This window comes from Hemitrygon akajei, chromosome 16 (assembly GCF_048418815.1).
Source record: "Hemitrygon akajei chromosome 16, sHemAka1.3, whole genome shotgun sequence".
NCBI lineage: Eukaryota > Metazoa > Chordata > Chondrichthyes > Myliobatiformes > Dasyatidae > Hemitrygon > Hemitrygon akajei.
In genome coordinates this window covers 86220461-86237930 of record NC_133139.1, presented here as the reverse complement: position 1 = coordinate 86237930, position 17470 = coordinate 86220461, and the positions used below count along the sequence as shown (strand labels likewise).

Here is a 17470-nt window from a genome sequence, read left to right as displayed (position 1 = left end):
TCCTCTGCACCTCTCGCCCATCGAGGTGAGGCCCCACAGTGCCCTCACCCCACCCGTTCAATCCACAGGGTTGGAAAAAGAAGAATTACAAATAAAATGGAAATGATCTCACGCAAGTTTGCAGGGAGTTTGATGCCGAGATAACAGCTGCATCCCTCTAATCATTTACCCCACTTCATACCCCCCACCCCCCACACACACCACCGCCCATTCCCCACCCCGCCCCCGCCCAAACCCCAACATACGCACATTAAATCAAAGTGCTCTTGGTCACGACATGCTCTTTATAGAGAGAGTGAGAGAGAGGAATCCATGCTGTGATGAGCCGTTCTGATGAGGCATAACAGCACAACTTCCAAGCTGAAGCCAGGCTCCCCGCATCGCAGGGCGATCACCGTTGCTTAGCAACCGCTTCTCCGAGGCCGCCCGGGGGGGGGGGGCACGGCAAACCTGCACGCACCCCCCCCAACACAACACACGGCCAAAACAATACCAATAACATATTAGCAGGTAATGGATGATAAAACTCATCAATAAAACCCCCAACAGCTTCGCCAGAAAGTACTTTCATGGGTTTTTCTTTTTCCCGCTCATTTGTGCTAAGCACGCAACTAGACCGCCGCCATTTTGATTCCTCGATGCGCAAACCCTCCCCACATTCCCTGTGAAGATTTATTTTTTTCCCTTGATTGACTTTTTTTTGTTATAATGTTTGGAAGGCTAGAGCTCCTCAGGAGGCCCAGAGACTCTCGCTCCTCCGGCTCGCTTGGCAATGTAAGAAGTATGGAGGTGTCGAGGGGATGGGAGGGAGGAGGTGGCAGGGTGTGAGGGTGGGGCTAGCACCAGTCGTCCTCGTCGGTCTCACTGTAGGGTTCGTGCATCCCTTTCCTTGCGCCGGGCCCTCTCGTTTTCGTGGGCCCCAGGTTGTGGTAGTACCCGTTGGGTACCCGGCGCCCGTGCCTCGGGAGGGACACGGAGGAGGAGGATGGCGCCCGACAAGTCCTCGGCGACCTCCCGGAGCTCGTCGCTACGGCCACCTCGAAGGTCAGAGTCTCCTCCCTCGGCGTGCCGTCGTAGTCGGGGCCGCGGTAATAGTCCTCGTCGTGGCATCCCAGGTAAGGCTCAGAGAGGTGGGAGCTGGGGGTGGACCACTGGCCGCTGCTCTGGCGATGCAGTCGGGGGGAGCCATTGCGCGGGACGGTGCCTCTCTCCGTGCCGGGGGACCTGCTGCTGCTGTGCCTCTCGCCCCGTGGGTGCTCCGGGGCCGGGGGTGAGTACCGGCGTGGCACAGGGGTCGGTGTCCTACCCTGCTGCTGCGATGTGTTCATGGCCTTGCGGACCACGGGGGAGTAGGTGACATGCGGCCTGGGCGTGGAGGGAGTCTGGGGGAGTTGCCTGCGTCCCCTCCTCGGTGTGCTGGTACCAGAAGTGGAAGGAACTGGACTCCCACTCACAGAACTACTGCCCTAGATGAAAATCGAAACAAAGCAAATCAAAAATAAAAAATCAGGAGCAAAAACACAGACAGGAAAACCATCGGAGAAAGCAAAGAGGTAACAGAAAAGGAACATAAAGAAGGAAGCAACGACCACAGAACAAAAAAAGTCAAAAGAAAGTAAAAAGAGAAATTGACGTCTGTAAGTCAAGGGGTTGAGAAAAAGCAGGCATTGTGCTTTAGATAACATGGGTTTAAAAGCGCATCGCAAAGCCGTACAGATTAAACATCTTGGAGACCATGCTCGTAATTGAACGGGAAGTGTTAGTACTGCTGGAAGATTGAAGCTTAAACTGAAAACACTGTTACCGCTGTTAACTGAAAGGCGGGGGGAAGTGGATTAATGTTGGCTCATGCCTGTATTATTATCAATGGCAGGAACTCCGCCCGTTTTAGCCAGCGCAGAACGCTTGCTACAATGGCGACTGCGTGTTGCATCTAGTTCAATGTTTCAGCCAAATGCATACGACCGAGAATGGATTTCCAGACCCAGTTATCTCTCTGGAATTGCTTTTATGTATCACACCTCTACCAGAGAGCAGCGACTGCGGGCTCTAACCGTTAGTAACATAAGTTTTCATTTTCCTGGGAATGTTAACTGATTGCTTTTTTAGATATTGACTGATCTGCTGTGGGTGGAAAGATAATTGCAATTTGAAATGCCTTTCTTGTTGATGTCAGAACGTCCCAAAGTGCTGTATAACTGTTAAGATTCTTCTAAGTTTGCTGTTGAAATGTGACGACAACTAGGTTCAAAACAACTAGGTATGTTTTATAATAAATAGTGAGGGTTAAATTTTGACAATACTGGAGAACTTGATGTTCTAGTGAAACAGTTTGTAAGGTGAGGATGCTGACAGAGCCTCAGAAAGTTGCTCAGCCAAGACACCTGAGCATGTTTCGGGAGTGGAATTTATTACCCACTGAGTCACAGCTATCACAACCTCTGCACTTTATCTTTTTTTAATTCGAGCTGTTTCTGAAACACAAACTACTGTTTAGGAACATGATTTGTTGTAACGTAAAATACGAAATTGTCTCAAATGAAGCCATTCAGTTTTCTTTTAAATGAGCGGAGGATATTGGTGTATTATTTCAAAATCCGCAAGTGGCAACCTGTTTGTTTCTACAAAGGCTTTCTTCAAGTTATCCAAAACATTTGTTAAATCAATAAATCTCTACTTTCAGCTAACAAGCCTCAAGGACCACTTTCTCTCTCTGATCCGCATAATTATGAACCACTTATCCATCACTTGCTATCTGTGCATTTGAGTTAATTTCTAGTTAAAAACAGGCATCCTGTTTTTCCCCACCAACTTTGACCAACCCACTTTTTCATCAAATCCATAATTGTATTCCATTCATTATAAATTGTACTACACTAACAACCTCTACCCCCTAGAAAACTGAGGACCATGGACATGGGAGCACTATGCATACATGTTCTTGGTACACAGCCTTGACTGACTCCACCCACCCTAGTATTCACCTACTTACTAAATTGCCATCAGGGATACACTGCTAGTCCATCACCACCAGGGCTACACCTGATTTTCGAAGCTTCTTTCCTGTAGCTATCCAGCTTCTCAACAGAACTCACTCAGGTGTAAAACCCTGATATCCCCGCACAACATCTGTTAAATGGTCTTTCCTGCTCTCTATGTTCTTTTGATAATATTGAATCTGTTCATTTGTTCACATTTATTTGTTTGATTTTTGTGCTGTTTGTGCTAATTGTTGATTGCTCAAAGCTGTTTGCACTAGTGTCTTGTACACTGTTGGTTGCTATTGTGTTGTCTGTTATGATGTCTTGTGTTTTATGCTTGGAATTGAATCACAATAAATTCTGATATGTTTCATATACTGGTAATAAAGTGATTCTGACTTGAAAATATTTTAGTCACTGCTTTAGAGCATAGATGCTCTATGATTGTACTGTTATTTTTGGGATAAATTTGTCACTGGCAGGTACGTTTACTGCCTGAAAGTTGCTTCAAGGTTATAATCAGCTTTGGGAGTTGATCGTTGGCAGAAATTCTGCTTTATAATGACTTCAGACTAGTGAGCATTTTAGCAGGGATTTAAGGGATAAAACTAGGGTTGTATTCTCTGAAATATAATAAAAATTATTAAAGTAGCTATGATTAAAAGGAGTCAGAAGATTAGAGCCAGGTCATTTGGGCCTGATGTAGAACTGCAGGTAGAGAGCAGAGGACTTTTGAACTCTTGCAAATGGAAGCTGATACTGGAATGGTTAATTTAAACCATCAATTAGTCAACATTTCAAACTAAAGATGTTAAAGGATATGGGGTAGTATTAGGGAAGGCAGGAACACGGTGCCATTTGAGCCTTCAGTAATTGGTAGAACAGCCTTAAGCTGTATGATTCTCCAGTTTGCAAAGTTCCTCAGCACTTGTAGGTCAAGGAAATGTTCCAACTGAGGTTGCCATTGGTAATCCTTGTCTGAGAAACACTGGGGAACTGCAGGTATGTAGATATTGTTTAAGTCAGGATATGGCTGGGTTGAAGTACCCTCTTGTCTTGAATAGCATGCCCAGACTCAGTATCTGCTTCCTCCCAGGGAATGATGAAAATCCAGTAATCTAGTCCATTAGGAAAAGAGAGAAAGATTGGAAAAGTGTACAGATAGTGGTGACAGTCATTAACGAAGGCAGCACAGTGTTAATTGATGCGAGAGCTCCAAAATAACAAATGTGAGTTGGCATGCCTCAGGAGTGACTAAAAGGAGAGTCTACCCAAGGTTACATAAAACCCAAAGCCTTGACCATAGATTTGGGTTTTGAGAAGCATCTTGAGAAGAAAATGAAGCAATTTAGAGAGGGAATTTCAAACCCCGGACTTGAGTAGCTGAAAGTGCCATTGCTATTGACAGAGGGATTAAATTCAGAGGCCAGACTTCTACAGAGATATCAGAGGGATAGAGGGTATAAGGAAGTACAAAGATTGTGGGGAGGGTTTCTGGCGGTGTGGCAATTTGACAACTGGACTGCTTTCACATACGAATGCAATATAAATAGAAATGCAGAGAGGAGTATTAATATCTTATTAGCCTGGGACAGTGAGGCAATACTGTACTGCCATTAGTGCTGTCTTGGAGATATTAACCTGTGCTCTCTCAAATGAACATAGAAAAATTACCAAGGTATTATTTCAGGAAGTAGTACAATTTGCTTTGTTGCTTGTACAAATTTGTCCTAAAATAATAGGCTAACTGGCACTTGTAGCATGTTTATGGGAGCTTGTATGTTACTATATTCATACAATGAGTGACTATATTTCTGATCTGATATTTTGAAAAAAATGTAATAGTTATTACTGAAGTACAAGTTTTATTTTCAATATGTACTGCAATGCATTTTTTCCATACAATTCAGCATATTAATAAATGTTATTGGAAAATGAATTGGTAATCTTAAGGAAAATTTCAAGATGTGGATTCTCAAAGCAAATCAACCTCTCTGTGTCCATTCATATTTTGTAAATGTTGACTGTCACTGATGAAGAAACTAAATAAAGTGCAGTGAAATTTGCCACCTAGATCTGCAACCTTTAGTCCTAGTAAGAGCATGGGCAGCAGGTAAATGGACCATTGTCACCAGCAGATTTTCCATTTAGTTATGCACCATCCTGCCCTGGAAGAATATCAGCGGCTGCTTCATTGTTACTGAGTTTATAATCTGGAACTCCCTACCATCAGTATTGTAGGAGCATTGTCAACACATGAGTGCAACAATTCAGCAAGGCAACTTATCACCACCTTGTTGAGAGCAATTGTAGACAGTCAGTAAATGCTTGCCAACAGTGCCTACATTTTATGTGAGTTGAAAAGCTCAATCATATTGAAAGGAGCATCTTCCTCAAAGATGGACTTGAAATGCCAACTGATGTGCTTGTGGCTAATTATCTTGAACACTTTTGCTTCAGGGTATCAGTGGATGCAATGCAGTAATTAAAATATTATTTAAGGTTGAGTTAAAGTAGTTCACCTCAATCAGTGATTCTTTCTTTCAGTATGTGTGGGTGTCACTAACACTGACATCACCAGTTTCCCCTTGGTGGCCATTTCAGAGGGCAGTTAAAAGTTGACTATTGGTCTACAATCGCATACATCTAGGCCAGACCAGTAGGGATGCAGATAATCTTCTCTTAAGAACATTGGGATGCAGATGGTTCTTGATGAGTTGTGTGGTCTTTATTTTTGATACCTGTATTTTCTTTGAAATTTATTAATATGAATTCACATTCTCCAATTTGTTGTCTTTTGCATACTCGGTTGTCCACCCTGTTTTTGTGGTCTTTAATTGATTCTAATATGGTTACTGGATTTACTGAGTATGCTCACAAGCAAATGAATCTGAGTGTGTTTGCGCGCGTGCTTACATACAATTATTTACAATGTGCTGTTAAATCAGATTTGAACAAAGTTGCCATTATAGCCAGAATAGCATGAATTGCAGAAATGGTTGTTAATTTTTACTTCAAGGGAAATGCCTGATTGGGTCAAATAAGATTGTATTTCTCTATATGTTGTGGTAGTTGTGTCACTAAAACTACAGGTTAGTTGTTGATGTCTTGTGGCACCTGTGGCAGCTTGAGGATTCCTGGGTAAGTGTGGTTAACGTGGAATTCCTAAAGTTGTTGTCAGTGATCCAGTATTCCTACACAGATCCGCTACCCCTTGCTTGCAAATATCTCTCTTCCAAGCATGACTAGACTTCGGAACACAAATGAATTTCATGCCTTTCTATAAATATCTTCCAATTAAAATGCTCTTGCTGCATGATGTCTTTAGCATTAATGGAGAGCTAATTTATTGGAAATTTCTCTAGATCTAACAAATGAAAAAAGCTTTTGAGATTAGTTTTAATCTTAATTTCTGATAAATCAGCTGTCTTAATCATTTACTGCCCTATTGTCTTGTTTATTATTTATTGAAATGCCTGCACTGTTTTCTGCACTTTATACAGTCCTGGGTAGGTCTGTATTCTAGTGTAGTTTTTTTCTGTGTTGTTTTTTTACGTAGTTCAGTCTAGTTTTTGTACTGTTTCATGTAACACCATGGTCCTGAAAAACGTTTCATTTTTACTGTGTACTGTACCAGCAGTTATGGTCGAAATGACAATAAAAAGTGACTTGATTTTACCTATGTTTTATTTTGTGCTGTGTGATGTTTTAAAAAATAGTTAAAAGCTATGCTTTATTTTCAGTAAGAATTCTTTAATATGATTGAATGCTCAGCTTGATGAATATCACATCTGCTTTTGAACTGATAGCAGAAGTAATTGGGGAAAGAAAAGACTGCTTCATGATAGTAGATAGATTTCTGTTGGGAGGTTTCTTTTTGGGTCAGCTTGGTGAGTACAGATTTTGGATAGAAATTTTGGATGAATTGAAATCAAATGAAAGGCATTTACAAAAGATAACCTTACAATTTAGTTGAGTTATTATTTCCTTTCTATTTGCTAAACTTTTGCCACTCTTATTTAAAGCAGAAAATAAAATTTACTTTATTAACCCTTCTCTGCCATTTCCTTTTTCTGTGTCTTGAAGATGGACGTACTGTAGCATGTAAAAACAGCATTAATTGGCTTAATTTTCCCCATATTGAGTGGGAAGACCTAAATACTGGTAGAGTGGACAGCGACTCCCTCCACTTCTAAAGATACTTTCTGCAATGAAAAAGACTGCAAATTACATTGTTAAGAATGGAAGCATTACATGCAGAAAAATATCTGCTGGATGGTTAAAATTGGGAAGCTTAACAATCAGAATAAATGTTATGCTTTGAACTCTTGTCCTTCCAGTATATATTTTTGTAAGTATAGGAGTAGGAAGCTGTAGCCAAGGAAGCCAACTACTAGTAGTGCACATGAGCTGAAAGAAGCATTTGTAAACCAAGATGTTTAACCTGTATGGCCTATCAGCTTATTAGAAAGCAAGAACCAGAGGGAAATAACTTCACAATATATTTTGGGTTTCAGTTAAACATGTAACCAGTAATTCCATTCTTTCAATTCAGAAGAGCTACCTTTGGCACACAAGGTTAGCAAAGTAATTGCTGCTTATGTCAGAATACCAACCTGGCCCAAAGTGACATGCTCTTGCCAGTAATCACATCAAAAAGCATCCACACCACTTTAAAGCCTACTATCTGGCATACTTCATAAGTATCCAGCAAAATCTATGGTTACTGGATATTTGGGGAAACTGAGATAGGGCTGGTGGTTGGGCAGATGGGAAAGTTGTTTCCTGTTTAAGACTATACACGTACTGAATTGGCCTTGACGTTGATGACTAGGTGTGGGAAGATGGTCTTGTATTTTTCTCTCCGCGGACCAGGACCTACCAAAATGTTTGTAATGCCAGTCTTTGAATTTTTCCATTTTGTTTTCCTCTGTCCCTTCTTGGATTCAACAGTTGGCTGGTGCTGCTCTTCAGTTTAAAATTATTGCTGGTCAGTCATTAGTTCCACAATATGACTAACCTAAAATTTGTTTGGATTACAACTATTGCTAAATCATTTGGTACAATTTGGTCCACTTTTTGAACACGGAAGCAATTTGGAAAGACTCGTCCGTTTGATAACATCTGCTTATTTCTTTTCCTGAATAGATAATTCCCATTGAACTGAAATTAAATAGAATGGCAGTATAGGCTCCCTTTTACTTTTGTAAACATCGTATTAATGGAATGGTTGTGCCTGAATCCCTTTGAGAAAAGTTGCAGGATAGGATTCACCACCTGGTAGATTCTAGTGGGCCTAGGTCAAAAAGTGGTATTATCTATAGCAGGGTTTTCTGATAGTATTGGGTGGAAATGGGGTTTTAACTTGGAGAAAGGTGGTATTCCTTAAGTACAGGATAAGTGGAGCTAAGGATACAAATGGGGTTTATTTATTTATTTTCCATCAGCAAAGGATTAATGATTTACATTGTTTTTTGGTTAGTTGCCAGTTTCTCTGTGGGGTAAGTTCCATGTTGGATACATGATTGTCTGTTAATCCCTCAACACGTCCAAGATCTGTGAAGTTTGCAGACCCACCTGTCTATGGGGAACACACTCGCGGCCTGCACTAGGAGATCGGGACCACCGCCTGTCCCTCGATCGAGGTCTGCTGTACTCATGCCGTTCCTGTGAATAACGCTCCTTGTCGGATGACGTGTGGTGGTGGTGGTGGTGGTGGTGATGGTGCTTTCTGTCTTTGGGCCTTCCTCGCTCCCGATCCTTCTCCTTTGGAGGGAGGTCACCTGACTGTGTTGTAGTACTGAGGTCTGTTCCAAGCCCTATATCAATAAAAGCTGATCATTTAGGCAAAGAAAAAGAAATCGGAAAATGTTTAGAAAGAAAGACTTGCATTTAGAGAGCACCTTAATATTTCTCTCAGTAACTAAATACTATATATGAAGAATTACTTTGATTTGTATACGATATAACAATGATTTCCCAAGCCACCCACGTTTATTTGTTTCACCTTCAGTTAATGCAAGTGCCTCAGCATGTTGCTAAATGGAGATGATTTGCTTTTCATTTTTGAATGAGGGTGCTACGGCAAAGCCAGCATTTATTAAAACTGTGATAAGTTTTTGAGTCGCCTTGAACTACGGAACTCTGTGGTGTAGCACATGGAGTTCTTATAGATTCCAGTGATGAAAGAACAGTGGCATATTGTGTACACCTTAGAAGAAAATCTACAAGTCGCACCTAATGTGCCATCGACCTTTGTCCAAGATTGTGGAGGTTGTGAGTTTGGAGGTCATGTTGAAATTAAAAGATGGTACTTATTCTCAAGTACTCATTGATTCTGTAGTCAACTATTTATTACTCAATACTGATGTAGGCTGCCATGTTGTATGATGATCGATTAGCCAGATGTGTGTATTTGCTCTTTGGTCTTAATGAAGGACCAACTAAAGGCTCCTTTCTGAAGAAGTTGTAATCAAAATGTTAGTTCTTACAGGCATAAGAGTTGGTCTCTTGCTTGGTAAATGTGTGCCTATTAGACTTTCAATGTATCTGAAGTTGTCTGGCTGGCATAGTGCCATTATAGCATTCACTTAGAAGGCATGGTGTTATGCTGATTGAACTCTTGACAATATCCTCCAGGTAATCATTGACACAGATCTTGAATCACTGATGGAACCTCTCACGTCACACACCCACACTCATTAACGCAGTCTTCAATGTTGCGTTCTTAGAACCCTAAGAAAGATTGTGTTGTGTATTTGAGGCTAGGCCGACAGTGCTGGACAATTTAAAAGCAGCATTAATATCTAACAGAAACAATGGGCAAATAACTGATATTTGCTTGTGTCCTGGGTCCGCGTGACTTACCTACACTTCATACATCGTACCACATGAGAACATAAGAAATAGGAGCAGGAGTAGACCATCTGGCCCATCGAGCCTGCTCTCTGCCATTCAATAAGATAATGGCTGATCTGGCCATGGACTCATCTCCGCTTACCTGCTTTTCCCCCATAACCTTTAATTCCCCTATTATGCAAAAACCTATCCAAACTTACCTTAAATATATTTACTGAGGTAGCCTCTACTGCTTCTTTGGGCAGAGAACTCCACAAATTCACTACTCATGGGGGAAAAGCAGTTCCTCATCTCTGTCCTAAATCTATTCCCATGAATCTTGAAGCTATGTCCCTTAGTTCTAATCTCACCTACTAGTGGAAACAACTTTCCTGCCTGTATCTTATCTAATTCTTTAATAATTTTATATGTTTCTATACGATCTCCTCTCATTCATCTGAATTCCAGCAAGTCCAATCCCAGGTGACACAAACTCTCCTTGTAGTCTAATCCCCTCATCTCTGGAACCTGGTGAACTTCCTCTGTGCTGCCTCCAAAGCCAGTATATTCTTCCTCAAGTAAGGAGACTAGAACCGCACGCAGAACTCCAAATGCGGCCTCACCAGTACACTATACAGTTGCAGCATAACCTCCCTGTTCTTAAATTCAATCCCTTTAGCAGTGAAGGCCTTATTCCATTTGCCTTCTTGATAGCCTGCTGCACCTGCAAACCAACCTTTTGTGATTCATACACAAGCACTCCCAAGTCCCTCTGCACAGCAGCATGCTTCAATTATTTACCATTTAAATAATAATGTGCTCTTTCATTTTTCCTTCCAAAGTGGATGACCTTGCATTTATCAACATTGTACTCCATCTGCTAGACTCTTGCTCACTCACTTAACCTATCTATATCTCTCCGCAGACTATCCGTACCTTCTGTACAATTTGCTGTTCCACTCAATTTAGTATCATCACAAACTTAGATACATTACACTCAGTCCCCTCTTCACGATATACATTAACAATCTGGAACAGTTGCGGACCCAGCACAGACCCCTGTGGCATACTGTGCATCACTGATTGCCAACCAGAGTAATACCCATGTATCCCAAGCCTCTGCTTTCTATTTGTTAACCAATCCTTTATATGCCAATACATCACCCCCAACTCTTATGCATCCTTCTCTTATGGATAAGTCTTTTATGTGGCACCTTATCGAATGTCTTCTGGAAATCCAAGTAAGTAAAGTCCATCTGTTCCCCTCTATCAACTGTGCTCAATATATCCTCAAAGAACTCCAGTACATTTGTCAAACTGCACCTGCCTTTGCTGAATCCATGCTGCGTCTACTTGATGGATTCATTTCTTTCCAGATGCCTCACTATTTCTTCTTTAATGATAGCTTCAAGCATTTTTCCAACCACAGATGTTAAACTAACTGGTGTCTTACCTGCCTTTTGCCTACATCCTACTTTGAACAGCGGTGTGACATTCACTGTCTTATAATCCGCTGGCACCTGCCCAGAGTCCAGAGAATTTTGGTAAATTGTCACCAAAGCCTCTACTATATTCTGCCATTTCTTTTAGTATCCTGATATTCCATCAGGATGTAGGGTCGTTTCACACATACTGTACTATAGATTGGGCCACATCTGCTTCTGTTGTTCTGACCTTTTCAAATCTGCATTGCTCTCTGTTGCTGTTTTTGTTGCTTAAAAGAGATTATACAGCCTCCTACGTTAATTCACTGCTGTTGCTGTTGTACACAACAGGAATGGATTTATGATGACCGATCTCCTATTTGCCTCCAGGTGCTACTTTTGCTGTGATCATCTGATCTCTACAGACCACATACTGTTTTTGATCACAGCTTTGACTTGCTTCATTGGTTTCCAATCTCTGTATCTCATACTTGATGGCTTGGAGAGGCTGACTCTAACATGGTCTGAATTGCCTTTCTTTGATTTGTGTTGCTGCCTTTTGCTTTAATTGCTGAATCTGTACTCTTCCCCTTTCATTAAGTTTGGATTCAACTGAAACACTTGTGAAGCTGTTGATGTATTAGCGGCTTTGTAGACTGGCTTGATGCAGTATTAAAATTTTAAAAATAGGAAGTTAGCCAACTGATGCTTCTCTGGAAAGTCAGAACAACCTTCAGATACTTCAAGGAGGCCTGGGATACAAGGGGACATTGCTTTGTGGATCCAGAATTGGCTTGCCCACGGAAGGGAAAGAGTGGTTGTAGACGTGTCATATTCTGCATGGAGGTTGGTGGCCAGTGGTGTGCCTCAGGGACCTGTTCTGGGTCCCCTTCACTGTGTGATTTTTATATAAATATATATATATATATATATATATATATATATATAAATAAAACAAACCTGGATGAGGAAGTGGAGGGATGGGTTAGTAAGTGTGCTGATGACACAAAGGTTGGGGGTGTTGTGGATAGTGTGGAGGGCTGTCAGAGGTTACAGCGGAACATTGACAGGATGCAAACCTGGGCTGAGAAGTGGCAGATGGAGTTCAACCCAGGTAAGGGTCAGGTGGTTAATTTTGGTAGATCAAATATGATGTCAGAATATAATATTAATACAGAATATAGTATTAATGGTAAGACTCCTGGCAGTGTGGGGGATCTTGGGGTCAGAGACCAAAGGACAGTCAATGCTGCTGCACAGGTTGACTCTATGGTTAGGAAGGCATACGGTGTACTGGCCTTCATCAACCGTGGGATTGAGTTTAAGAGCCGAGAGGTAATGTTACAGCTATATAGGACCCTGGTCAGACCCCACTTGGAGTACTGTGCTCATTTCTGGTCACCTCACTACAGGAAGGATGTGGAAACCATTGAAAGGGTGCAGAGGAGATTTACAAGGATGTTGCCTGGAATGGGAAGCATGCCTTACGTGAATAGTTTGAGAGAACTCTGCCTTTTCTCCTTGGTTGAGTGAACTCTGCCTTTTCTTCTTGGAGCGATGGAGGATGAGAGGTGACCTGATAGAGTTATATAAGATGAGGGGCATTGATCGTGTGGATAGTCAGAGGCTTTTTCCCAGGACTGAAATGGCTAACATGAGAGGCCACAATTTTAAGGTGCATGGAAGTAGGTACAGAGGAGATGTCCGCGGTAAGGGTTTTACACAGAGAGTGTTGAATGTGTGGAATGGGCTGCCGACGATGGTGGTGGAGGTGGATATGTAAGGATCTTTTGAGAGACTCCTGGATAGATACATGGAGCTTAGAAAAATAGAGGGCTATGGGTAATCCTGGGTAATTCTGAAAGTAAATATATGTTTGGTCAGCATTATTGGCCGAAGGGCCTGTATTTTGCTGTAGGTTTTCTATGTTTCTAAGGCTTCCTTTAATATGAGTTCCTCATTTCTCCACTAGAAGCAGTAGAATAAGAAGGAATTGATAAATGTTTTCTAATACATATTATATTCAAATAATAATGTAAATAATCATTTATCACTGGATTATTTTCCCTGGTGTACCATGTTGTTGTAAAACTTCAGTGGTAAAGACTTGTTATTACGTGAGCACTTCTGTGGTGTACAAAAACCTTCAGACCATATTGATGAGAATGAGGATATTGTTCCTTTATTGTTTCAGTTTTTTGATTTTTGACCCATTGGAGAGGTGAAGTTAGCCATTTCTGTGTTTGTATGGTTGTCTAGGTGAAATTGCTCTGCATTGTAGCTAAACTGTTCACAGTAACACTATGTCTTTTATACCTTTTGATAAATTGCTGGTATTGGTCAAGATGCTGATGGTGTTCTGCATTTGTAACTCATCCAAGACTTCTGCAAGCATTCATAATGCCTCAAAAGAAATTTGATTATGGCTGTAAGGTACAAACTCCCTCGCACAAAGCTACGTTGGCTCTCCCTAATTAAGCCATGGAATCAAGATCAAGAGGATAACTGTGGGGGGGGGGGGAGGAAGAGAGAACCACTCAAGGATAAAGGGGGGTACATTTGCTTGGATGCAGAGAATACGAGTGGGGTACTTAATGAGAACTTTGCTTCAGTATTTAAAAAGGAAAAGATATGGAGGACCAGGAAATCTGTGCTGACATTAGGGTGTTGGGAGGTCAAGGAGGAGGAAGTATGGGCCTCCTAATGGGTATTTAGGTGGATGTCTCCAGGCCTGCTGGGATTTACCCCAGGTTACTGAAGGAGGCAAGAGTTGAAATTGCTGGGCCCTTGACCAATATCCTTGTGTCCTCTCCAGCCACAGGCAAGGTTCCATAGGACTGGTGACTGGCTAATGTTGTACCTCTAAGAAGGGAACAAGGAGAAGTCCTAGGAACTATGGACTGGTGAGTCTCACATCAGTTGTAGGGAGATTGCTGGAGAAAATTGGTAGGGTTAGGATATATGGGTATTTGGAAACCCATGGCTAAATCGGGGAGAGCCAGCATGGCTTTGTGTGAGGGAGTTTGTGCCTTACCACCTCAATTGAGTTTCTTTTGAGGCATTTGACAAAGGCCCTCATGGAAGGCTGATCCAGAAGATTAAGATGCATAGGGTCCGCGGCAAATTGGCTGTTTGGATTCAGAACTGGCTTGCATATAGAAGACGGCTGGAGGCCTATAATTAGTGGTGTTCTTCAGGGACGTGCTAGGACCTCCACTGTTTGTGATGCATATAAATGATCTGGATGAAAATGTGGATGGGTGGGTTAGTAGGTCTGCGGATGATACCAAGATCGGTGGAGTGGTAGACAGTGTAGAAGACTGGCAAAGAATACAGTGTGATTTTGATCAGTTGAAGATATGAGCAGAGAAATAGCAGATGGAGTTTAACCCTGATAAATGCAAGGTTTTGCACCTCGGTAGGGCAAATGTAAGGAGACAGTATGCTGTTAGCAACATTTAAAGGATATGGCCCTGAGTAGAGAAGTGGCTACAGAGGTCGATAAGGTGGTTAAGAAGACTTATGGAATGCTTGCTTTTATTAGTCGAGGCATTGAGTTCAAAAGTCAAGAGGATATGTTGCAATTTTATAAAACTGGTTAGGCCACCACTGGAGTATTGCATACAGTTCTGGTTGCTCCCCCACCCCCTCACTATAGGAAGGACATTGAGGCTTCAGAGAGGGTGCAGAAAAGGTTTACCAGAATGTTGCCTGGTTTAGGGGGCACGTGCTATAACAAGAAGCTGGATTTATTTTGGTTATTTTCTCTGGAGTGCCGGAGGCTGAAGGGAGATCTGATAAGAGGCTTGCAAGATTATGAGAGGCATAGATAGAGTGGACAGAGAGTATCTGTTTCCCGGGTTTGAAATGTCTAATACCAGAGGGCATGCATTGAAAGTGAGAAGGAATAGGTTCAAGGGGGATGTGAGGGTTAAGATTTTACTCAAGAGTTGTGGATGCCTGGAATGTATTGCTTGGTATAGTGATTCATTAACAGCTTTTAAGAGACATTTGGATAGGCATATGGATGTAAGGAAGATGGACGGATATGGACATGGTGCAGTAGGGGGATTACTGTTTGGGTGCTTTTGATTTGCTTTTTTATCTGGTTTGGCTCAACACTGTAGGCTGAACAGCCTGTTCCTGTGCTGTATTGTTCTATGTTCCCCATTCCTTGTGTATAAGTTACATTATGAAAATTATTTCCATTATGTGAAGCTTCATGAAGTACTTGGGATAGAACATCACCAATTGGAGTCATGGAGTTATGGAGTAATATTCATGGATACAGGCCTTTTGGCTCAAATGGTGTTTAATAGAAGAATCATACTGCTGGTTCCTCAAGTTTGTTTTATCTGGGATGGTAGTGGGAATAAGCTTCCACTACCTACTAAATGCCCCCATCGGTGTGGGTCTCGAATACAATCTGACAACCAAGTTCAACTCCTAGTCTTCACATGTGGCTTAGCTACTCACCTTGTGGAGTCATTTCTAATGGCAGGAGAAAGGTCAAAGGTGGGTTACTGTCACCTTAAAAACAGTTACTTCGGGCAGATGGGGCTCAACAGAAATAGTTGGCAGCTCATCTAGTAGAAAGAAAACTCTGATCTCAAACCTCCACTGCCTTATGACTATACTCACTCATGGGGAAGGGTTCAGGAATAAATTCCGAGGGGAAAAATCTGAAGCTGGAGTCTGAAGAGTATATTGAGTTTAACACTGGCAACTCCTACGATGCAGTTGATGTCGAACTGCATCGATCTCTGCTGTTCTTTTGGATTCATCAGCTGCATGGAGACGGAGCCTGCTACATGGGCAACATTTTGCTCTTCCTATCATACTGTCTTGGCTTGCATACTGGCTTCGTATCATGTAGACAGCTGGGACACAACATCCATGGTCAACCCCAACCAGTAGAAGGCCTCTGCACAATCATACTGCAACAGCAAGATCATTCATTTCTACACCTTGGAAGCTGACGTTATTGGAATTACTGCTTTAAGACCCAGAACCATAAATTGATAGACTGTAATCCTTACTTACAGTAAAGGATTATCTATTTGGGAAACAATGCAATAATCTTCAATGTGAAGAAATTACTTGTACTTCCTTCTCTATTTGAATAGTTAGTGCTTTTGTCAAATAAAAGCAAAAAGCTGGAAGTTTAAGTAAACTTTTAAGAATCTTGCTGTGTTGCAACGATTCCCTACTCAAGCTGTGCCAATATTAATCTATCGGGCATTTTATCAACACTAGGTCAGGAAAGGATCTGCAATAATATTAAATCTTTCCCAGAAAGTTCTCTCCAATGTTTTATTTCCTTTGCTTTCAAAATACAGTGGATTCCGGTTAATTGGGACACATTGGGACCAGAACATTTTGATCCAATTAAGCAGCTGCCCCAGTTGGCCAAAATTTCATGGAAATAGTTAAAAAGGTAACAAATTATGTGTTTAAAATACAGAACACTGCCACTAGTAATACAATACTATAGCACTACGTTAGTTCATAATAATAATTGGAGGAATGAACAATATCAGTATGGGCACCTAGTGCAGATAATTAACTGCCTTCCTACAATGCTGTTAACGATTGAATCATCCACATCTTCATTTTTATTGTAATATTCAAGATGATTGCCAATACCTTCAAATTCTTCGTAGTTCCTAATGTGCTGAAGTAGTGAAACCATTTCAGTTTCACTCCTGGCCGTCTCAAAGCCTGAAAACTTGAAACCGTAGTCAGCAAAATAGTTCTGAATTGACTTGTGGCTTCTTAATTGCCAACTATCAGTGACCAACATCATTGCTTTTTGAACACAAACATTTGCAACTGATCATTCTAAACACAATATAGCATCTAACAGCCACATAAGTGCGCGGGACAGCTGCTAGTTAGAACTTGTTTGTCAAGTCTTTTGCCCCAATTAAGCGGCAGTGTCCCAAATAAACAAAGGAAGTCCTGGCAATTTTCTCGATTACGTTTTGCTCTTAAGAGTTGTACCAAATAGTGGCTGACCTGATTAGCCAATGGCCTAATTAACAGGAATCCACTGTCTAACTATCAGATTTAGCTTGACAGCATCAATATTCAGACCAAGATACACCACTCATAGCTGTACAAAGGTGTACTTAGTTTCAGTTTTCTATTGTAATGGTGTTGCTTTTATCAAAGTCCATAAATTATCTTCTACATGGCTGTAGTGATGACAGTATCTATTTTGCAATT

General features: G+C 41.5%; 1 protein-coding gene across 1 annotated transcript in view; it reads right to left on the bottom strand.

Moving 5' to 3' along the window:
- Positions 1-271: 271 nt before the first annotated feature.
- cacna1aa (calcium channel, voltage-dependent, P/Q type, alpha 1A subunit, a) overlaps positions 272-17470 on the bottom strand; it is a 478641-nt gene continuing 461442 nt past the window's right edge. Inside the window, 2 exon segments of the mRNA XM_073069345.1 lie at positions 272-1466; positions 8559-8800. Of these exon segments, the coding sequence (XP_072925446.1) occupies positions 837-1466; positions 8559-8800 (872 nt within the window). The 3' untranslated portion in view covers positions 272-836.